This window comes from Cricetulus griseus, chromosome 2 (assembly GCF_003668045.3).
Source record: "Cricetulus griseus strain 17A/GY chromosome 2, alternate assembly CriGri-PICRH-1.0, whole genome shotgun sequence".
In the NCBI taxonomy this organism is placed as follows: Eukaryota; Metazoa; Chordata; class Mammalia; order Rodentia; family Cricetidae; genus Cricetulus; species Cricetulus griseus.
Window position 1 is genome coordinate 191,458,255 of NC_048595.1, and position 20,844 is coordinate 191,479,098.

At 39.7% G+C, this 20,844-nt stretch overlaps 1 protein-coding gene across 1 annotated transcript; it reads left to right on the forward strand.

The window, feature by feature from the left end:
* Nucleotides 1–72: 72 nt before the first annotated feature.
* Tmed7 (transmembrane p24 trafficking protein 7) lies at nt 73–9,785 on the forward strand. The gene is made up of 3 exons (XM_027400862.2): nt 73–490; nt 4,028–4,273; nt 6,928–9,785. Exons 1-3 carry the CDS (start codon nt 296–298, stop codon nt 7,162–7,164), a joined length of 678 nt encoding a protein of 225 aa, XP_027256663.1. The 5' UTR covers nt 73–295; the 3' UTR covers nt 7,165–9,785.
* Nucleotides 9,786–20,844: the final 11,059 nt, after the last annotated feature.

Sequence of the window (20,844 nt, forward strand, 5' to 3'; positions counted from 1 at the left end):
ACTCCAACGCCTTGCCCCCGGATATCATATCCGGGTCGCTGGAGCCGGCCCCGCCCCTTCCGCTTAGGCGCTCGCTGTACTTCCGGTCAGCGAGGCCTCTTCCTCCGCTGTCCTGCCGGCTCTACCCCGGCCCCTCGGGTCTTCCCAGTGCGGCGCCGGTCCGTAAGTGCGTCTCTTGGGAAGCCGGCGCCCGCTCCTCGTCGCACGCACCGCTGAGGTTTGCGGGCCGGTGGGGGCCGGGCCTGCTGCGCGCGTCGAGGCCCCGCAGCTCCGTTGAGGCCGCCGCGCTGCCGGGATGCCGCGGCCGGGGTCGGCGCCGCGTTGGGCGGCCGCCGCGGGCCGTTGGGGATGCTTGCTGCTTCCGCTGCTGCTGCTGCTGCTGTCGGGCCCGAGCGGCGCCTCCGAGATCACCTTCGAGCTGCCTGACAATGCCAAGCAATGCTTCTACGAGGACATCACTCAGGGCACCAAGTGCACCCTAGAGTTCCAGGTACCAAGGGCCCCAGCCTCTGTGGGTGGCTAACCTGAGAGTCACATCGGTTGCGGAGGCAGGGTTTTCGCCTTTCTTTTAAGAGCTTAAAGAAAAAACTATTTGTGAATTCCAGATAAGCTTCTTGTGACTGTGACATTCTCCGGTGTCATTCATTGAGTTTAAGACCTATTAAATAACTTCTTTTTAAGAGATTGTGATTTATTATTGTTATTTAGCTGTTCTTGCACACAAATGCCCGGCTCCCTACTCCTGTAATCCACAACGCCGATTTAATAAGATTTGATATAACTCCATGATCTTTTCGGGTCTTTTGGGGGTTTGGTTTGGGTTTGGGTTTTGTCTGACACAGGGACTCTTGGTTAACTGCGGTCGTGATTGGAAACTCTCGGTGAGAGGATTTTTAAAGACCGTCTGTCAAAGCTGTTGTAAAAAAAAAAATGTGATTAATCAAGAGGCCCCTTCCCAATGTAAAGCAAGAACTTTTTTCATCAGTGTGATTTCTTAAAATGGTCTAAAACAGTCTACAGTTTTTGTTAAAGGCTCATTTAATATTTCAGCAACTCTTGAATGCTGGGTCTCTCACAGTCACCTGTAACTAGAGCTACAGGGAGATCTAACAACCTCTGACCTCTGCACTCATGTGCACATACCCTCTTCAGACACACACATACACATCATTGAAAATAACAAAAATACTTCTTAAAAGAAGCAATAATAGCTTAGACTCAGTATAGTGCAGAAGGAGAAAAACAATAGGTAAAATCAACAGGACTTGGTAATATGTGTTTATATTAGTGGTAGTAATTGGTGAGGGAGGGAGAGGAGACTAAGGTTCAAAAAAGAATTGAGGATATATACGTGTATGAATTCTCAACATATATAATTACAAAGGATTGTAAGCTGTAATTCAGAATTTCCTTTAAGTTCAATATACATTTCTTGAATTTTTGTATCTGTAGATACTATAGTGCTGTAACAGGTTTAAAAATATGTTATTCGTATACAGTATGCCAAGTGTTTCATTTATCTTAATTCTGAAGAAAATTAACATGAAATAGAGAAGAGTTTTTATTCCTTTCAATTGGTGAAACAGAATCCAAGATGGATTTAGATCCAAGGTCCCCCTTAGAAGTAATAGAAATGGTAGCCTCAAGATGAAGTCTCTATTGTAGTAACTGCCTTAGAGTAGACACAGTCTGTACATTAAAGTGCACCACTAGAGGTTCACATCTGGGAAAGTTTAGAGGAGCACTGAGGTTTGTTTGAGCTGCACTCGGAAGGATAATTAAGGTTTGGTCTGCAATATGGCAGAAGAGGGAAAACATACTAGACGGATAAGTTGGAGAGTTCCAATAGGCCTAACATTAGCCTAAGCTCTTGTGCTAAAGTGTGAGCAAGTGATACTGAAGTAGTGAGAATAGTTCTGCTCTATGGCTGTGGAGGCTGAGAATTTTAGGAGATAGTTTTTGATCAGTTTTTGTTGTCCCATCGTGTGTCCCATCCCTTCCCCTGTTCCCCCCCTCCCCATAACTAACAATAAGATTTGTACTTGGTCTCTTTGCTCCCCATTGCCCAGTTCCTGCCCTAGAGCTCTGCTCTTGAGTTTAGTTACCTGTGCCTGTATGACCAGAAGACAACTCAGACAAAACTCAGCTCTGGATTCCCTGATTACAGGGTGTTCTTACACGCATGAATGGCCTTGATCTGAGAGAAAGTTCGTCTGGCCCAGACTTTAAAGGTGAAGGACAAAGATGGCCCATACCTGATCTCTCCAGATCTCTGTATATGAGAGCTTTTTCTGTTGAACCCCATTGTCAGTACAAATGTGAGGTAGAGAGCTTGTGAAGTCTGTCTGATGGGTAGGAAGTGGTAGGTACCAGTAATGAGCAGGAAGTTGCTGAGGCCCAGAGGTGATAAATAGGAAGGAGTGCAAGCTGGTAATGACATACATATCTGCACTTTTGATAAGTTATAGTGAGTTTTCAAGAGATTCTAAATGAGTTATTTCTTCATTTTCATTGAAGGATGAAAAAAGATAGAACACCCCCACTCCCACCCCACAAGGAGAAATTGCAGGTGGTGGGGTGCTATGATTGACATCTAATATGCTAAGATTGCAGGGAAGATTAATGGTAAATGTGGTGTTCCCGGGACAACACAGTTCCTGTTACCAAGTTGGGAGACCCCAGGTTAGAAGAGATTAGATTTGGGAACCTTTAGGCATTTGGGACCAGGATGATCAAGAAAGTGTTGTGATCATATGAACAGGTGGTAAAAGCTGAGTTTGAGATGATATCCAATTCCAGTTGTAGGTGACCAGACAAATTTAGAAGAGGTACTATTAACTAAAATAAGTTTGCTGTTTTAAAATATAATAGAACAAATGTGGCTGGTAATCATCCTGGCTTGTTTTCAAGTTGTTTTATTCAGAGTACTATGATCAGGTATAGTTGAATGAAGGCATTTTTCTCTTGGTAGAAAGTGTATTTACTTTCAGAGAGAAGGGTAAATGCCCAGTTTATAAAATACTTTTTAAAATTGTAGTCTCAAACTGTTTTATCTGTTCCTGTGTGCTGGCACATATGTAATCCCAGCTCCTTTGGAACTGAGGTGGTGGATTACAAGTTTGTAGTAGGCCAGGCAGGGGTGTTGCATGCCTTTAATCCCACCCAGCACTTGGGAGGCAGAGGCAGGCAGATCTCATGAGTTCAAGGCCAGCCTGAACAGAGCAAGGTTTAGGATAGCCAGAGCTATAGAGAAATCCTTTATTTAAAAAAAAAAAAAAAAAAAAAAAAAAAAAAAAAAAAAAAAAAAAAAAAAAAAAAACTTGAGCTGCTGGAAAGAGAGTTCTCCTGTTAAAGGCTCTCAACTGAAACAAGTTTGTGGTCATCCTGGTGAGTTTATTAAGATCTTGTCCACAGACAAAAACAGGCTAGGATGTTCGGCAATATACTATACGGCCCTAGTCTTAATCCAAAGCAATCATTCATTCATTCTTATTTGTGCTTATGTATGTATGCCTATATAATCATGTATTACACACATACAGCTCTTTAAGTACAAATTGTATCTCATGTAATTATTGAAATGGTCTTGTAGCATAATTCTATTAGTCATCATCTCAAGTGACAAAAGGTCATATAAGTAATAGAAATTTCTTTGAAGTCTAACTTTGACCTCTTTGTTTTACTGATGTATAATGTCAAAAGTATGTTAGCCAAGAGAATTAAAGCCTGAAAATAACAGTCCTGTCCCACCCCACCCCTCTTTTTTCTTCCTATATCAACCAGCACAGTTGTCTGAATGGTTAATGTGATTAAGTTTCCTCTCTGCTGTTAGGAGGAAACCTCTTCTCTTTCTATAAAGCTTTAGTTGAACTGGAATTTTAACTCCATGTTTAATCCACTGGTGAGAATCACAGTCTGTGAAATTGTGGTAGGAAGACCTCTGTATACAGCCTTGTTGTCATTTTAACAAGAAAAACGACTGACTTTTCAAATTCACTAGCTGCAGTGATCTCTAAATCTCTTACAGGTGATCACTGGTGGTCACTACGATGTAGATTGTCGATTAGAAGATCCTGATGGTAAAGTGTTGTACAAGGAAATGAAGAAACAGTATGACAGTTTCACCTTCACAGCCTCCAGAAATGGCACATACAAATTTTGCTTCAGCAATGAGTTTTCTACTTTCACACACAAAACGGTGTATTTTGATTTTCAAGTTGGAGAAGACCCACCTTTGTTTCCCAGTGAGAACCGAGTCAGTGCCCTTACCCAGGTAAATAAAAAAAGAGCAGAAGAGCATTGATTAAAGGGGTGGGGGGGAGTACATAATTTAATCATGTATTTACTCCTTGATGAAATTGAAATTTGAGACTATTTAAAAATCTGAATTCCTGCAGATTTTTGATTTTGTTTTGTTTTTGTTTTTGTTTTTTTGGTTTTTTGAGACAGGGTTTCTCTGTGTAGCTTTGGAGCCTATCCTGGCACTTGCTCTGGAGACCAGGCTGGCCTCGAACTCACAGAGATCCACCTGCCTCTGCCTCCCGAGTGCTGGGATTAAAGGTGTGCGCCACCAACACCCGGTCTGCAGATTTTTGAAAGATAACTTGAGACTTCTGTGGTAAAACCCAGTGTTAAAAGATTTTGTGAGCCCCCTACCTTTAAAGAAGGGAAGCAGTGTTAACAGGGGTGGGAACTCACAGCTCACTTTACATCAATGGACAGAGAGCTGAAGATAACTTAACAGGGGGAAGGGTTTAGTATGGTTAATGTTCCAGAAGTTTCCGGCTCTGGCCAGCTAGCCTGTGGAGAAGTAGAATACTCATGGCCAAGAATGCTTAGTAGAGGAAGGTTCCTCAACTTCACACTAGCAAAGAGAGAAGAGGGATCCAGGATCCTAGTATACCCTTCAAGGTCGTGCCCCCAGTGACATAACTCCCTTCCAGTAGGCATTGTCGCCTAAAGATTCTCTCTTCTCCCATCAGTGTCATAGGCTAGTGGCCAGCGCTTTAGCATATGGCCTTTTGGGACACTGAGGATCCATACCACAGCAGCCACTAGATAGAAAATGAGTTGTAAAGCAGAGTATGAAGGCTAAGCTGCTCCAGTGCTCTAAAGCGCTTTCTTTCAGCTGTGAAGGAATGTTGCTACGATGTCATAGAATGGCTTTAACTGTGGATGGAGAGTTGTCTAAGCAGCTCCAGTGCTCTAAAGTGTTTTCTTTCAGCTGTGAAGGAATGTTTCTACAGTGTCATAGAATGGCTTTAACTATGGATGGAGAGTTGTCTTACCAGTTAAGAACACTTGCTAGTCTATAGAGGACCCAAGTTTGGTTCCCAGCATCCAGATGGTAGTTCATAATCACCAGTAACTCTAGTTCCCAGGATCTGATGCCTTCTGGCCTAGAGGCAAAATGCACCATCGTGGGCATGCATACATGCAGAAAAACTCTGTACATTTAAGAAGAAAAAAAAAAGAATTGCTCTAAATCATTAGAAAGATTGAAATAAGATCAGCCATGCAGTAATAAATGTTGATATGGGACTCACTGTTTTATTCTTTTAATGTGTATGAAATTTTTCACTTTAAGGGTTTAAAAAATAAACCACATCTTAAAAATAATAGGAATACATTTAATTTCAGTAATTCTCTCCAGTATAACAGTTATTAACTCATGCTTCTTGATGTAATCCAAGGGGTTCTTACATGTTAATTGCTTACCTTGCCTGTCAAAAGGTCTTATTCTGTAATCAAGCTAGCCTGCAACTCACCACATAGTCCAGGTTGATCTACTTGAGCTTGGATCTTCTTGCCAAAACTTTCCCAGGACTCATATTACAGGCATGCATACCTGACAGTAAAATTTCATTAAATAGGTTATTTTCTAATGTCTGTATAAGCTAATTAAAATTAAGACAAAGTCACATATGTCTTTTAAATTTTTCCTACATGGTTTGTAAGATAAAATAGTAATGATGTATTTCATCTCCAGGGTTAGATTTTCAACAGTACAATATTAAACTCTGCTATATATAAAGAAAATGTATAACCATTTTAAGTCAGATGATAACAATCATAGAAAAAATAAACTGTCATCTGAGTAGAAGGTCACAAGTCAATTAACAATGATACTGGTTTAGTTACTGGATGGGCAGAGACTTATCAAAGAGATAACCGTTTGAAAAAAGGTCATTCAGGAGCTGGAATAATGGTTCAGCAGTTACAAGCACTTGTTGCTTTTTAGGAGGACCCAGGTTTGGCTCCCAGCATACATGTGATGGCTGAGGGGATCTAGTACTCTCTTCTGGACTCCTTTGGCACTAGGCATGTACATGGTACACATGCCCACATGCATGCAAAACATTCATATACACAGAAACCTACAAAACTGAAGGATAAACCTCATTCTCTTACCACTTTCAGATTTAAAAGTTAGCTAAAGATGTGGATAATACTTTTTTTTATTAAAAAAATTTATTTAAAGTTTCAGATAACTTTGAGTAGTTGGATTTGGGTCTTGCCATATTTGGTTTATTTTTAGAGTATGTTGGCTGTGGCCTGTGTTCCCCTTATTAGTGAACTTACTAACCCACTGTTGTATTCTTCTAGTTCTTAAGAATTGTTTTGAAATTTACTAGCCACTGGCCTTAACTAAAAAAGAAAAATGTTCACTTTTGTTAGTTTGTGTTCTATCTACCACCTTAGAAGAGCCGTAACTGTGGCATCCTGGTTTGGGATGTATCAGTAGTTGTCTCAAGGGAATGAGTACAAGAGCTTCGTTGCCAGGGCAACTGATATGAGTGAAAGAATGATTGCTAGTTCACTACAGCAGTGATAAACAGTGATAAATTGAGATTAAAAATAGCAGAAGAATATGGTAGGTACAGAACTATGAAAGATGTTAAACTAACTGAAAATATTTCTGTTTAGATGGAATCTGCTTGTGTTTCCATTCATGAGGCATTGAAGTCCGTCATCGACTATCAGACTCATTTCCGACTGAGGGAGGCCCAAGGCCGAAGCCGAGCAGAGGATCTCAATACAAGAGTGGCCTATTGGTCAGTGGGAGAAGCCCTCATTCTTCTGGTGGTTAGCATAGGGCAGGTGTTTCTTCTGAAAAGCTTTTTCTCAGATAAAAGAACCACCACAACTCGTGTTGGATCTTAACTCCGCTTCAGATGCACCATTGCCACTGTAATATCACTGTCCTCTAATTTTAGGTACTGAAGAACTTTACATTGGCAACATTCTAAAACCCTACTCATTCTTGTTGGGAGAGATGTACAATGCATATCCCCATGGAGAGAGGACACCTTTTTTATTTGTAAAGGTGGAAAAACTTTGGACCTTAATGCAGCTATTCATATGAAATATCTAACACCAATGATCTACTTTTTCTTGGTTTATATCTACTCTTCATACACTAAACTTTGGTAATCTGATTCCTTTTAACCATTTAAAAGTACTTTTCTTAATAGGTAGTTGATACTTTTAAAAAATCTTAGATTTAATGTCTGTATTACAGAGGAAGAAAACTGCCTTTTAATTGTTTATAGTGAATAAAGTTGTGTTTTTAAGAAAACCAAATGTGATTAACTGTAGCCAAGCCCTACTCTGCACTGCTTAATTTTATGGGGGAAAATAATCTACCATAGAACTATTAGTTAATATTGATAAAATTTTCATTAATACATCATGATATAATTTATTTCTTGCTAGTTTGGAAAATGTACAGGTTTTTTTTTGGTTTCTTTGTTTTTTCTCATTCTATGATTTATAACTAGCTATGTCATTTGCTTAGAAGTGTTACCACCACTCAGAAAAATAGCATAATGGACCCTAAAAATCACACTGTTGTAACTGTTAGGATAAAGAATAACATGAGACACTACAGTGTGGGTAAATGAAATAGAAACATGTTTAGTGAGTTGTCTGTGTCATTGCATTACCAGGACTTTTACAAAGAAGAAAGGGTGTCTGGGTCATTTGATCATTCTGGTGAACTAGTTCTAGTCAAGTCATTCGCAGCTTCAGTCGACAGTCGTAAGCCAGGATCACATAAGTGCCATACATACATGTTGTCCTCATGATGTGATGCACTGAGAAGTTAGTTTCTATCTCTTCATTTTTGTTGTTTCTACAGTCTCTGATTAGCAACCCTAAAGTTAAAAGTAGAGAATGCTGTGAATATTTCCTATTTAAATTCTTTAGAATTGGTTTGTACTGTTTGTCTCTTACACCTTGTGTGGATTAAGCTGACTGAAATGAGATTTTGATCCAAGTATTCAGAATAGAATACATAATGATGGAAAATTACATAGATAAGCAGGCTTCTCTGCTGTTTAAAAAAGAAAAACCATGTCAGTTGCTTTTCAGCCCTGCCTCTTCACCACAAGTGATGAGAACTAAATGACTCTCATGTAGTGGAGACTTTAACATGTACCATCATAGGATAGTGACTGAGTAGCAATTCTAGTCACTTAACCATTACTGACTAGAAGTGGACTCTTAATTCTAAGCCATCATAAAATGCGCGCGCGCGCGCGCGCGCGCACACACACACACACACACACACACACACACACACACACACACACACCTACCTGCATGCAAAAGCCAAATGAATTCATATTGTCTTGCGTACTAATTTCAGATGTCCCAGTGTAGAAGGAGTAAACATGTTTTCAACCTTTTAGGATTCTTGAAGACCAGTTCACTACTTCTTAAATAACATTTACAAAAAGATTAAGAAGATTTAAGATTTTGCAGATTTATCCATCTGAGTTCTTATACTGAAGTTGTCCTGTGACATTTTAAAAATGTCCCATCTACTTAGCTGTGAGTGTCTTAAGCACCAATGTTAATGTGATTACTAAGCATGGGCACATGTAAAACACTGTATCTGGTTGCCAGTGGGTGATTTGGCTACTTACACTGTAATTAAATGGAGTCAGGTATAGATTTTGTTAGATTTGGCATAAATAATGCCCTTATTTAATCTGTGCCTCTGGAAAGTCATGATAGTAAGCTAATACTATAAGTCTTTTTAAATGAAACCATGTGTCAAACTTGAAAACAGCAGTTACCTATTGTCAGAAATGGTATGAATTTAGTTTCATCTCTCAGTAGCTGGCTAAATTTTGACAGCTATCTGTTCAACTGGTATGAATAGATAAGAAAATACATAAACAAAAGCTGTGTGATATTTTTTTTCTCCTGTGACATAATTTGCAGCTTGTCTTTTTCTGTAATCTTTATATAAGTTGTTGCAGGAGTTTGGATTTTCCAAATATTTTTGTTTGGTCATATGACTACATATTTGAATATCATAATTGTATTTAAAGTAAATAATGGAAAGCAACTTGATACGTTAGTTAATACCAAAATTTCAACTGGGTGAAGATATATTTTAAGATACTGCTTTGCTAATAATCTAAATATTCTTTCGTTCTATTAAAAACCATAGTTTGTGGCTTATAACTTTTCCTCTGGGCTCAATAATCACCTTTGAAAATACAATGGACTGAAAGCAGTTTACTGAAAGGTCTCATTTATGTCTCTGTACTATCCATCTCTTGTTTCAATTTCTAAGTGTAACATTCATAGTTAAATAGGATAAAGCTGACTATGAGTTTTGTTTTCAAAAATTAGACAAATTAATAATATATAAATAATTCAAAGGATTTTTGTTTACTTTTGAAAAAGAATTTTCTCTAAATTAAAGATGGTTCCACAGGATTGCACCAATCAGTTCCATGTAAAATAAAAAACATTTAAAAATCAGCAAACTGACTTCACTTGTTTCTAAAACTCCTTAGAAATACTCAGCTCATAGACCTGTTTTAGGCTGGGCCGTGTTAATAATGTGTTAAATGGTTTGGGGAAGGGGGGACGACAAAATTTTAGAGATTAGCCAGTGTATAGAAACTAGCCATGTTTTTCTTTGGTCCCAGCACTAGAGAGGCAGAGGCAGGTGGATCTCTTGAGTTTGAGACCAGCTAGTGCTACGCAGAAAAACCCTGTCTCAAAACAAACAAAAAAAGAACAAAAGAAATACACAGTTCATAGTAGGGTTCTGCAACTATAGTGTTTTTTTTTTTTATTATTTCATAAAGGAAGACATGAGGAGGGACTAACCAAAACAGATTATAAAGAAATGTTGAGCTCCTATTTCATTTTTCATCTTTACAGTCCTTAATGAAAATGTTCATGGAAGACAGTGATACCATTAGTTGCTCTAAAATGTTCCTAATTTTTGAGGCAGTTAACTTAGATTGTTTAAAACTTAGTAGCCTTGACTCACACCCACCCCCCTACCCCGTAGAGACCAAGAGACAGTCTGGCTCCTGGGCAAAACTATGCAGAAGGGAACTTAAGTGCTACAGACTGGCACTTGTTGAGTACTTAACTTTGGGTTGTGATGAACTGAAAGTATTGTGTCCTCTGCAATTGCCCTATGAACTAGGAGTTTTAAATATGTATGTGATGCTTCATGTATATAAGTATTACATATCATTTTATCCATCACAGTTCTGGTCTCTTGGTCTGTCTGCTGTCCCTAAAGTTTTTATTGTGGCATGAATAGGATCTAACTCTCACACAGGTATTTGACAGATAGGAAAACATGTGAATGTCTTGTCATCAACATAATTACCTGCCAAAAGTTTGAAAAATTAAGATAGTCTGACCTCCGAGAACAAAACTATTAAAGCAGTGAACTCAAGGTACTCCAGGAAGAAGAGTGTACATAGGTCAAAGTTCACTCCCTAAGGAGTTGGACCTTGTTTTCCCACAGTGGATGCCTATGGTCTATGACCATGCCAGGAACTGATTTCATTTCTTGGCCCAGCCCTTGTTGCTACAAAACTAAAAAACTATTGTTGAAAATAAAGGCAATATTTGATCTCCTGAGTGACTTTATCTTGTAGTTTACAACTTTGGGAAGAAAATACAGATATGTATTTCCCTGAATAACTATGCAAGTAAGATCTCATGGTTTAATTTGCATTTTTCTGATGATTAATAATGCTAAGTTCCTTGGCTTCAGCTTTAGCCATTTTTTATTTGATTGGAGGCAAGAAGGAGGAACGAAGACTGCCTATTTTTTAATTATCAGGGTGCCATTTTCAGGTGAATGCTTTGCAGGCCAAGTGCATGGGCTGCTTTTTCGTTTTATTGAGTGTGTCCTTTTTTGTGAAGAAACATTTTAGTCTGATTTACTTCTACTCGTTTATTTTTGCTTTGACTGCCTGTATTTGCGTACACTAAATGCCTGTTAAGAAAGAAAAAAGGGTTCAGCAACCTCAGCTTCCAACTAAATAAGCCAAGGAGAAAAAGTTAGATATAAAGCAGAAATAAATGAACTAGAAAACAAAAACTATAAAAATTCATCAATAAAAGATGATCTAGTAAGAAGATCAAATTTCCAGGCAGGGAAGTCAGGAAGAGAGATAAAGTGAATCTCAGATATAGATAAAGCCTACTGCACTTCTACTGCTAATACTACCGCTATTAAAGAATTAGGAAGAATGTAAACATCTTACGACAGTTCAACAATATAATGGAACTAGAATTTAATTTCTAATTATCAGGACTTTTTCAGATACCTCATTAATGAATCCTAATTTCATTCCACTGGAGTAAAATAATTGAATTACTTAACTAACTTGGGAATCATGTTATGCCCAGAAAAGAGTCCATTTTGGTAAATTGCTGATCCATGGTTCTTTTGGGTGGAATACTTTCTAAATACCTATCTAATCAAGTTGGCTGGAGTCAAGTTGGCTGGAGTCAAGTCCGCCATTCCTGCTGAGTTTTTATTTTTTTATTGATGATTGAAAGAAAATACTCAAATTGCCTTCTGTAATAATTGTGGATTTGTATATTGCTCTTTGCAGTCTGTCAGGTTTTGCTTCATACATTTTGAAGTTCTCTTTGATGCATACATGTTTAGGGCTGCTGACTAACTGGCTCCTTTATCATGCCATGCCCTTTATCTCTGTGATACTAACAAAATTAATCCAGTGTTGTCTGGCTAGTCTTAGTATGGCATATAAAAAAACTTTACTGAATTGTAACCAGTTTAAAGTATGTTTTGTGTTTATTTTACTTTATTTTAATTGATAGTAAAAATTACATTTATGTATACATATCTTTTGTTTCCAAAGTCAATTTTATTTGGAAGCTATTTAATAAGATTCTCTTTTGTGTAGCTGTACTTACAATTTCAGTAATGTTCATTCCTTTGTAGAGGTCTAGACTTCTGCCTGCTGTCATTCTCTTTTTTATCTAAAGTGTTCCTGTAAATACAATACTAGGCCCCTGATATACTCAGGTTTATCTCATTTATTCTCCTGAATTTTCTCAGTTAATTTTATCATGGATATGGTTGTTGATGTTTCCACTATTTTTATTTGATTCATCCCCCTCCACATGTGTGTGCGGTCTTGTGCGTCCATGTGTGTGTGTGCCTGTGTGTGTGTGTGCGTGCGTGCCTGCATATTCATCAGGGGTCACCATTCTGCCAGCATTGCTTAGTGGTCAGCTAGTGATAGGTCAAAGGCTGTGTTCACACACTTCAGTCTTGTAAAACTATTCTGGTGAATATGTGCCTGGGCTGAGAAATTTATCCAAAACTCGTGCTGTTTTAAACTCTGGCTTCACTCTGTTGGTCATCTCTCTATATGCAGTGGCCTCCCATTCAGCTAGTGATGTCCAGAGGACTTGAACTCAGTTCTCTTCTGCATAAACATAGCCTTATGACTAGCCAGAAGTGTAGTGAGAACTTGAGTTCTCTTGTGTTTTCCTTTTCTGTGTTTGCAGGTTTCCTTCCTGGCATGCAGAGATATTGGAGTTTACTGAGATCTTCAGTGGCTCTCATTTCTAACATCTCCCTGCTAATTTCTTGTGTCAAATCATGAGTCTAGTCTATTCCTCTTAAGTTTGTGATTTTTTTTTTTAACTGATAGTTATCACTATGTATTACTATCCAAATCAGGCTAGCTTGGCTTCCAACAGAATACTTCCTGATTTTTATTGTCAACCCATGCTAGTGATGCTATAGTGATGAACAGTATTCTGTATAATGGTATCTTCACCATACCATCACTAAAAGTCTCATTATTTGCTGGATCTGTTGTTAACCTTACACTAATAAAGTAGCCTGTTTCCCAGATACAGGCAAAGACACAGAAGTCTTGGGTGTAAGACAATGGGCCTTATTTATCTCATGGGAAAACAAGCAGGGTCACTCATGACCAGCATTGCTTGTACAGGTTCCTCTTGCCCACAATGTCCCTAGAGGTGATGAAAGAGCCAATGGATGAACCTGCAGTGAGCCTGAGGGATCTGCTACCTTTAGAGCAAGCACTAAGCTAGTTTTTGTCTGTCTGTCTGTCTGTCCTGGAGTGAAACATTAACATCCTATCTCAAGGTTGCTCACATAAACACTACCTCAAGAAAATAGTGGCCAGGGTCTGGCATTGTTGACAGATGTCTTGTGGTCTTCATTGATATCTCCTTTTTATATCCACTAGTTATTTGTGTTCTCTCGTCTCTTTTCTCTTAAATATGTCCACCAATAGTTTACTTATTTTACTAGTCTGTTTCAAGTAACATTTCTTTCAAGTAACTTTTCTTTTTGAGCCTATTTGTTTATTTTTTCTTTAAATTCTGGTTCTTTATTTGAATCCATGCCCCATTTATTTTCAAGGGTGTGAATGTTTAGATAGTTAATTCTCAAACTTTGTTTTCTTTTTTCTCCTTTTTAGAAATTTGTAAGTTTATATGTATGTGTATATGACCAATTTAACATTTCCTTCAAGCAACACATCTATGTATTGTGATGATCAGTGCAACATTTGAAGCAATTTAAAAGAGTGGGAAAGTTTGAGTCACTTTACCCTGGACATTAATGACTTCTAGCTCATTAGTGCACTTGATGTAAGTGTCAAATGGGGAAATAGATGTTTGTTAAATCTGTCAGTAGTAGTTTTGAATACTTTGGAGGAGTGGCAAGTGAGGCAGCAGTAATTATTGATACAGGGGAAGTTCTATGGTTGATAGAGGAGTAAACCTTGCAACTACCTGATTCAGCACCTTCATCTTACAGCAGGAACACACATGGAAGAAGGTGAAGTTAGTGATGACAGGTGCCATTGCTTTTCCTTTTTGTGGTGCCCTTGACAATCTATTTCTTCCAACTTGATTGCTAAATAGCCTGGCCCAAGAATGATCAGCCTCACAATCAATCACAAACTAGCTGTTATTTTTAACTAATGAAATTACAACAAAGACTGAATATAACTAAAAGGTGATTGTTCCTTCATTAGGAGAAAATTGGGGACATGCTACTCCAAAGGCTAATTTTCCATTGAGAACAAAAGCAGAGATTTGCAACATTGTCCAAGTTGCCACAATGCAGCTTCAGTCACATCTCATGTATTTATAGAGATGCTGGCTGGCCTTATTGCTGTTTCATTGCAAACAGCAAAAGGGGTTCTTTGGATTTCTGGAACTGGTTAGGAGCAGAAGAATACCAATCTCAATGCATACAGTTAGACTCTATACAAGTAGTACACATAAGGAGTTTATATTTTACTATGGAAAAAGGAGGAGGAGGTAAAGGGGAGGGGGAGGGGCGGACTGATTCTAAGAACTTACAGAGGGGCAAGCAAAGGAAATTGGTAGAGAAGAGGCAAGAGCACAAAGGCCAAGTGGGGCAACACCCAGGCAACATTGGAGAAGGCAATTATCATCTTTGACAATGACCAGAGAAAGATGCAGTGTTAAGGAGCAGACAGAGGATTCAACATGAGGTCAGCCATTGCATGGCAGCAGTTTGAATAGTGACTGTCTACTAGCTCCCGAGATCAATGGTAAGTGGAGTTGGCTGCATGGAAAGAAGAATAACGTGGAGCTCTGTGTGGTGTCTCTGAGAACAGGCCCAGACTTCCAAGCCCAATTTGCCGTTTGTGAGCTCCCTGGATTAGGCTAAATTCCGTTCCTCGGCAGCAAATGAAAATTGTCAGAATTTGCCGGGGCATGGTGGCACACACACTTTAATCCCAGCAGAGCCTGGATCTCTAAATTGGAGGCCAGCTTGGTCTAAGTTAAGTTTCAAATCCTGGAGCAAATGGCTGAGGTGCCTATTTAATATTATCAAAGCAAACCTGGTCACTCTTCCCTAAATAACCCAGATGTTTAGTTATTCGCCATTTCTTTTACCTTTTGCTGTGTTGGCTGCTGCAGGGTTCCCCTCTTTCCCCTGTCCTTTCCCCTCCCCCTCTCCTCACAGTCCATTCTGGACTCTCTCAGATGTCTTTGCCTCTGACTATGCTCTCCTTTTGTCTAAAATAAACTTTCTCCTCCACTATACCTCGGAGCAGTCACGTCCGTTTTATTTCTCTCTCAAATTCATCCTATGGAGTGAGTTCCTGGACAGGCAGAACTACATAGTGAGATCCTGTCTCAGAATCACCAAAATGTCAGAATTAAAAGGTTGAGGAGAGAAGACCTAACAGAACTTTTGAGGTATGATCACCATTGGAGCCTGAGGTAAAGAATAAAGATTGGGGACTCTGGAAGGTTTGTAGTTTTACTTGATTCTTGTTTTGGTTAGTTTGTTTGGATTTTTGTTGGTCTTGGGCCTTATTTGGACTTTAAGGAACAGACAGAAGCCGAATTCTTTTCCGGGTTTGGGCTAGCATGGAATTTGGGACTTAATTTAAAAGGAAGAAGACAAAAAGGAAGAAAACAGAAACCAGGGAGCCAAGCTGGCTTTTGCCTGGGTGGTAGTTCCCCAAGGCATTTCCCCTCCTCCGCCCTTGGCCATCTGCTTCCTCCTGGGGACAGTGCACCCCACCCTTCACTCGGTGGCCCAGTCTGTCAAGTCAGAGTACGACCTCCAAGGGCCAAGTCCACCGCCCTAAGGACTCTAAGCCAGTCCAGGTCTTCTACGCTGCAGGCTCAGTGGGCGTGGCGTGCCAAGTCGCAGTGGCTTCAGGACTAGATCTCCCGCAGTCACATCCTAACTCTCAGCGCTCTCCTACAAGTCACCTGTCCACAGGACTGGTTCAGTGGAAGAGGAAGACTCAAGAGCCTCGTGGCCTCTTAGCTCTGCTTCCCAGGCAAGTTGCGGGCGCCAGGGAGCGGGCTGGCTGGGGAGTATCATGCAGTCCAGGTTGTTCTCATTGTCTGCCGGGCAGGCCCAGTGCCTCATGGTGCCTCCATCCGAGGGCTGCCTCTTTCTGAAGGGAAAACCCGCTCATCTGTTTGCCAGTCATGTGTTTCAACTTGACTAAGAAACTTTTTTTAAAGACATGTAGTCGAGGCTAGCCTCCATCCTTCTGTAGCCCAGGCTGGCATCAAATTCCAATCCTATCCCTTTGGACCTTTGGAGTGCTAGGAACATAATTTTGAAAGACACCCAGAATAATGAGCAAATAGCCCAGCATATGAAGAGCTCTGTGCCAGCTTCAGCCAGCCATGCAGAAAGTTCTGTGGGTGTTTTTTTGCTTTTTTTTTTTTTCTCCTTTCTGTTTTTCCAGGGCTAATTTGAATGGAAGTCATTTGGGCTGGCAGCTGTGAGCTGGTTTCAGTATTGCATTAGTTAGGACTACTTAAGTTTTCTAGAACAGTAAACTTTTAAAAATTATTTTAAAATATGATCCTGATTTAACATTTTAGTAGTGTAGTAGACATAACTGAAGTTAACTCCATTGTATATCATTTATATCAGAAAATAGATGAACACATATAGAATCACAAGTTATATTTGAGGCAAAGTCAGTGTTACCATGTGGGACTTGAAGTACAAACCGTGTTTCTGTTGTACAGTCACACATCATTTGCTTCTCATTTGGTGGAATTTCTTAAGTCATCAATTTAACAAATGTGTAATGTTGAATGCCACTTTAAATAATGCCCCCCAGGCCAAATGTCCCCAGCCTCTTTGAAAGGCTTGCCTCTGGGCCTCATTTCCTACTTCTCCTATTTTTTTTTCTTCCCCTCCCTGTCCCCTTGCTGGCTCTGGGTGACATCAGGGACAGTCTTGTGAAATCTGGTATCTGTGCACAGTTCTCAGTTCTCATCTTTCCTGACGAGTCAGTAGCCATTGTCATAGATGTGCTCCTTCTTAGTAGTCTGATCAATCCAGTGGGCTCCTGAAAACCATATGAAAATTAAGGATTTCTTCATACACATATCTACAGGATTGGCTTAATTTATCAGTTAAGCAGAGTAAGAAATTAGTAACTGATAAAATAGGACCATGATAACAGTATGCTGTAATCAAATTGCCAAAATAAGTGTTACCTGGATACATACCCTGTACTACTCTCTGACAGTTACCTGATATCTACATAGTGACTGCCAGGCAAGGAGCATATCCGGTGTATATAACCTATATAATGACTGCCAGGCAAGGAGCATATACAGTATGAACAATCTACATAGTGGCTGCCAGGCAAGGAGCATATACAGTGTGAACAATCTATTTAGTGACTGCCAGGCAAGGAGCATATACAGTATGAACAATCTACATAGTGGCTGCCAGGCAAGGAACATATACAGTGTGAACAATCTATATAGTGGCTGCCAGGTAAGGAGCATATACAGTGTGAATAACCTACATAGTGACTGCCAGGCAAGGAGCATATACAGTGTGCATATGCCAGACGGAAGAATGACTCAGGTCCAGATGGGACACTGCTCAGAATATTGAAAAATTAAAAAAAAATTATACATTTCTGGATTTTTCCATTTCATAGTTTTGGATAGTGGTTAAACCCATGAAAGTGAAACTGAAGAAAAGCAACCCTAAGTAAGCAGAAACTGCTGTATCCTGTGAAACACTGATATCTATAAACCAACTGTAGCTGCTGCTAATGTTAAAACTGTACGGCCACCTTCCTTTTGAGTATCATTCAGACACTATCTTGCTTTGAAATTAATTTCATTTTTTAAAATAGATCATCTTCCTTGTTTGGAGATTTGTTTTTTATATAAGTTCTCATTTTGTCTTCTAAATATAAAATTAAAGAGAAGAGCTGGGTATGGTACCACTTGTCCATAATCAGAGAACTTTGAAATGTGCCAACAAGAATAGGCAATAATTTGGCAGAGGGTGGGGAGGACACCTAAAAGACAGGATTCCCAAAGTTAAAAATATAGATGAAAATAAAGTGTTAAGTGTTTTTTGTACTCTGACAGAGGTATTTTTAAAAATAATTCATTTAACTTTATTTTATGTGCATTGTTATGAAAATGCCAGATTCCCTGGAACAAGATTTACAGTCAGTTGTGAGCCTCCATGTAGGTGGTGGGAATTGAACCCATGCTCTTAACTTCTGAGCTATCTCTTCAGCCCCAAACAGAGGCATTTTAAAAGAGATTTCCTTATCTATTTATCTATCTATTTACTTATTTATTTATTATGTATACAGTGTTCTGCCTGCATGTATGCCTGTGTACCAGAAGAGGGCACCAAAGCTCATTACAGATGGTTGTGAGCCACCATGTGGTTGCTGGGAATTGAACTCAGGACCTCTGAAAGAGGAGCCAGCACTCTTAACCTCTGAGCCATCTTAGAGGGTTCTTCCCTCCTCAGTTACACCTGCCTCTCTGGAAACACTCAGAGGTGTGTTTCCTAAGTGAACCCAAAGCCAGTCAAGTTGACAGTGAACATTAGTCATTATAATCTCTAATAGCCAATGTACAAGTTCTCTTTAATAAGGAAATATACTCACATTACTCATACTGCAAACATACAATAAATATGTCTTCATAGGTCCTGCTATAGGAAACTTTAAGCCAGTTGGATGAGTAAAAAGGAGCCCATGGAGACCCAAGGGCAGAAACACTAAAGTTGTAAAGGAAAGAGGTTTGAGATGAGAGTGGAGCAGAAGGAGTAATATACGACATTATTTGTCAAATTAAAAAGTTTGGATTCAAGAAACCATGTCTCGGAAAAACCAAAAAAAAAAAAAAAAAAAGTTTGGATTCAGCTGGTCAGTGATGGCATAGTCCTTTAATTCTAACACTCAGGAGGTAGAGGCAGGCAGATCTCTGTGAGTTCCAGAATAACCAGGGATACACAGAGAAACCCCGTCTCAAAACCAAAAAAAGAAAAAGAAAAGACAATGGGCCATTTCAGGGTTGCAGATGGGAATAACCTGATCAGTCTGCCTGATGTGTGTATAAAGATCGGTCTGGCTGCTGGCTGAAGAATGGACTACATACTGGGAGAGAGTGGAATATACATACTCAGGGAGAGATGTTGATCCAAAATAAAAATAAGGCAGAGGAAGTGTAATGATTTGAGAAGTATTTCGGAGGTTGAAGAGTCAAGATTTGGTGGTAGAGAGGCAAAGTGGAATAATTTGAGAGGAATCTGGAGGTTGAATTGGCATCACTTCTAAGTGATGACTTAGAAGTGACATGTAGAAAGGACTGGAGAGATGGCTCAGAGGTTAAGAACACTGGACTGCTCTTCCTGAGGTCCTGAGTTCAATTCCCAGCAACCATATGGTGGCTCACAACCATCCACAATGAGGTCTGGGTCTTTCTTCTGGCTTGTAGGCATACATGCAGGCAGAACACTGTATATATAATAAATAAATAAATTTAAAAAAAGAAAAAGAAGTGACATGTAGGAAAAGTAGAGGGAGGTATCAAGGATACCTCACGTGTAACTGCTGCTGCCGTTTACAGCAAGGGAGAAGACTGGGGAAATGGGTTTGAAGCTACCTCCCAAGTCAGCAAGGATGACAAGTGTGCTGAGATGTGAACAGGACATTACAGCAACACAGAGGGCCACTGCTCAGTTCAACCTGGATGTGGTAGCCTTTCTGACAACATGGCCTTTAAACAGTATCTTGAAATAGAAAATGTATATAGACAATTGCAGCATATATTCTAAATAGGCAACACAGAGGTGAGACACATGATGATGTGCTGGTTCGGGTTAACTGTCAACTTAAGAAATTGTGCCAGACCCCCTGAACGTGGGTGTCAGTTTGGAGGTCTGGGCAATCTATGAGGCCTCTGGTAGTAGATCAGTATTTATCCCTAGTATACAAATGGACTTTGGGAGCCCTCTCCACATAGAGGGATACTCTCTCAGCCTAGACACAAGGGGGAGGGCCTAGGCCCTGCTCCAAATGATATGATAGACTTTGAAGATCCCCCATGGAAGGCCCCACCCTCCCTGGGGAGCAGAAAGGGGTTGGGATGGGGGGGGCAGGGAGAGGGAACTGGGATTGACATGTAAAAGAAGCTTGTTTCTAATTTAAAATTGGTCTAATTACAATTATATAAAAAAAAAGAAATTGTGTAAATGAGGTTGGCCTGTTATCTACAGGGGATTGTTTTGATTGTTAATTGATGTAGGGAGACCCAAGCATTGTGAGTGTCACCACTCCTCAGCTTTGGGACTGGGTTCTATAAAAGTAAACAGCATTAGCTGAACACTAAGTAAGCAACTAAGGTTGCATTTATTCTCTCTTTGCTCTTGACTGTGGATATGATATGACTAGCTGCTTGACTTCCTGCCTCAATTTCCCTGAATGATGGTGTCTTGAAGAGACACCATGACCAGGGCAACTTATAAAAGAAAGCATTTACTTGTGAGCTTGCTTAGAATTCTGGAGGGTTAGTCCATGACCAGCATAGTGGGGAGTGTGGCAGCAGGCATGGTGCTGGAACAATAACTGAGAGCTCACATCTCTCTCTCTCTCTCTCTCTCTCTCTCTCTCTCTCTCTCTCTCTCTCTCTTTTGGTTTTTTTGGTTTTTTTGAGACAGGACTTCGATTTGTAGACCAGGCTGGCCTTGAACTCACAGAGATCTGC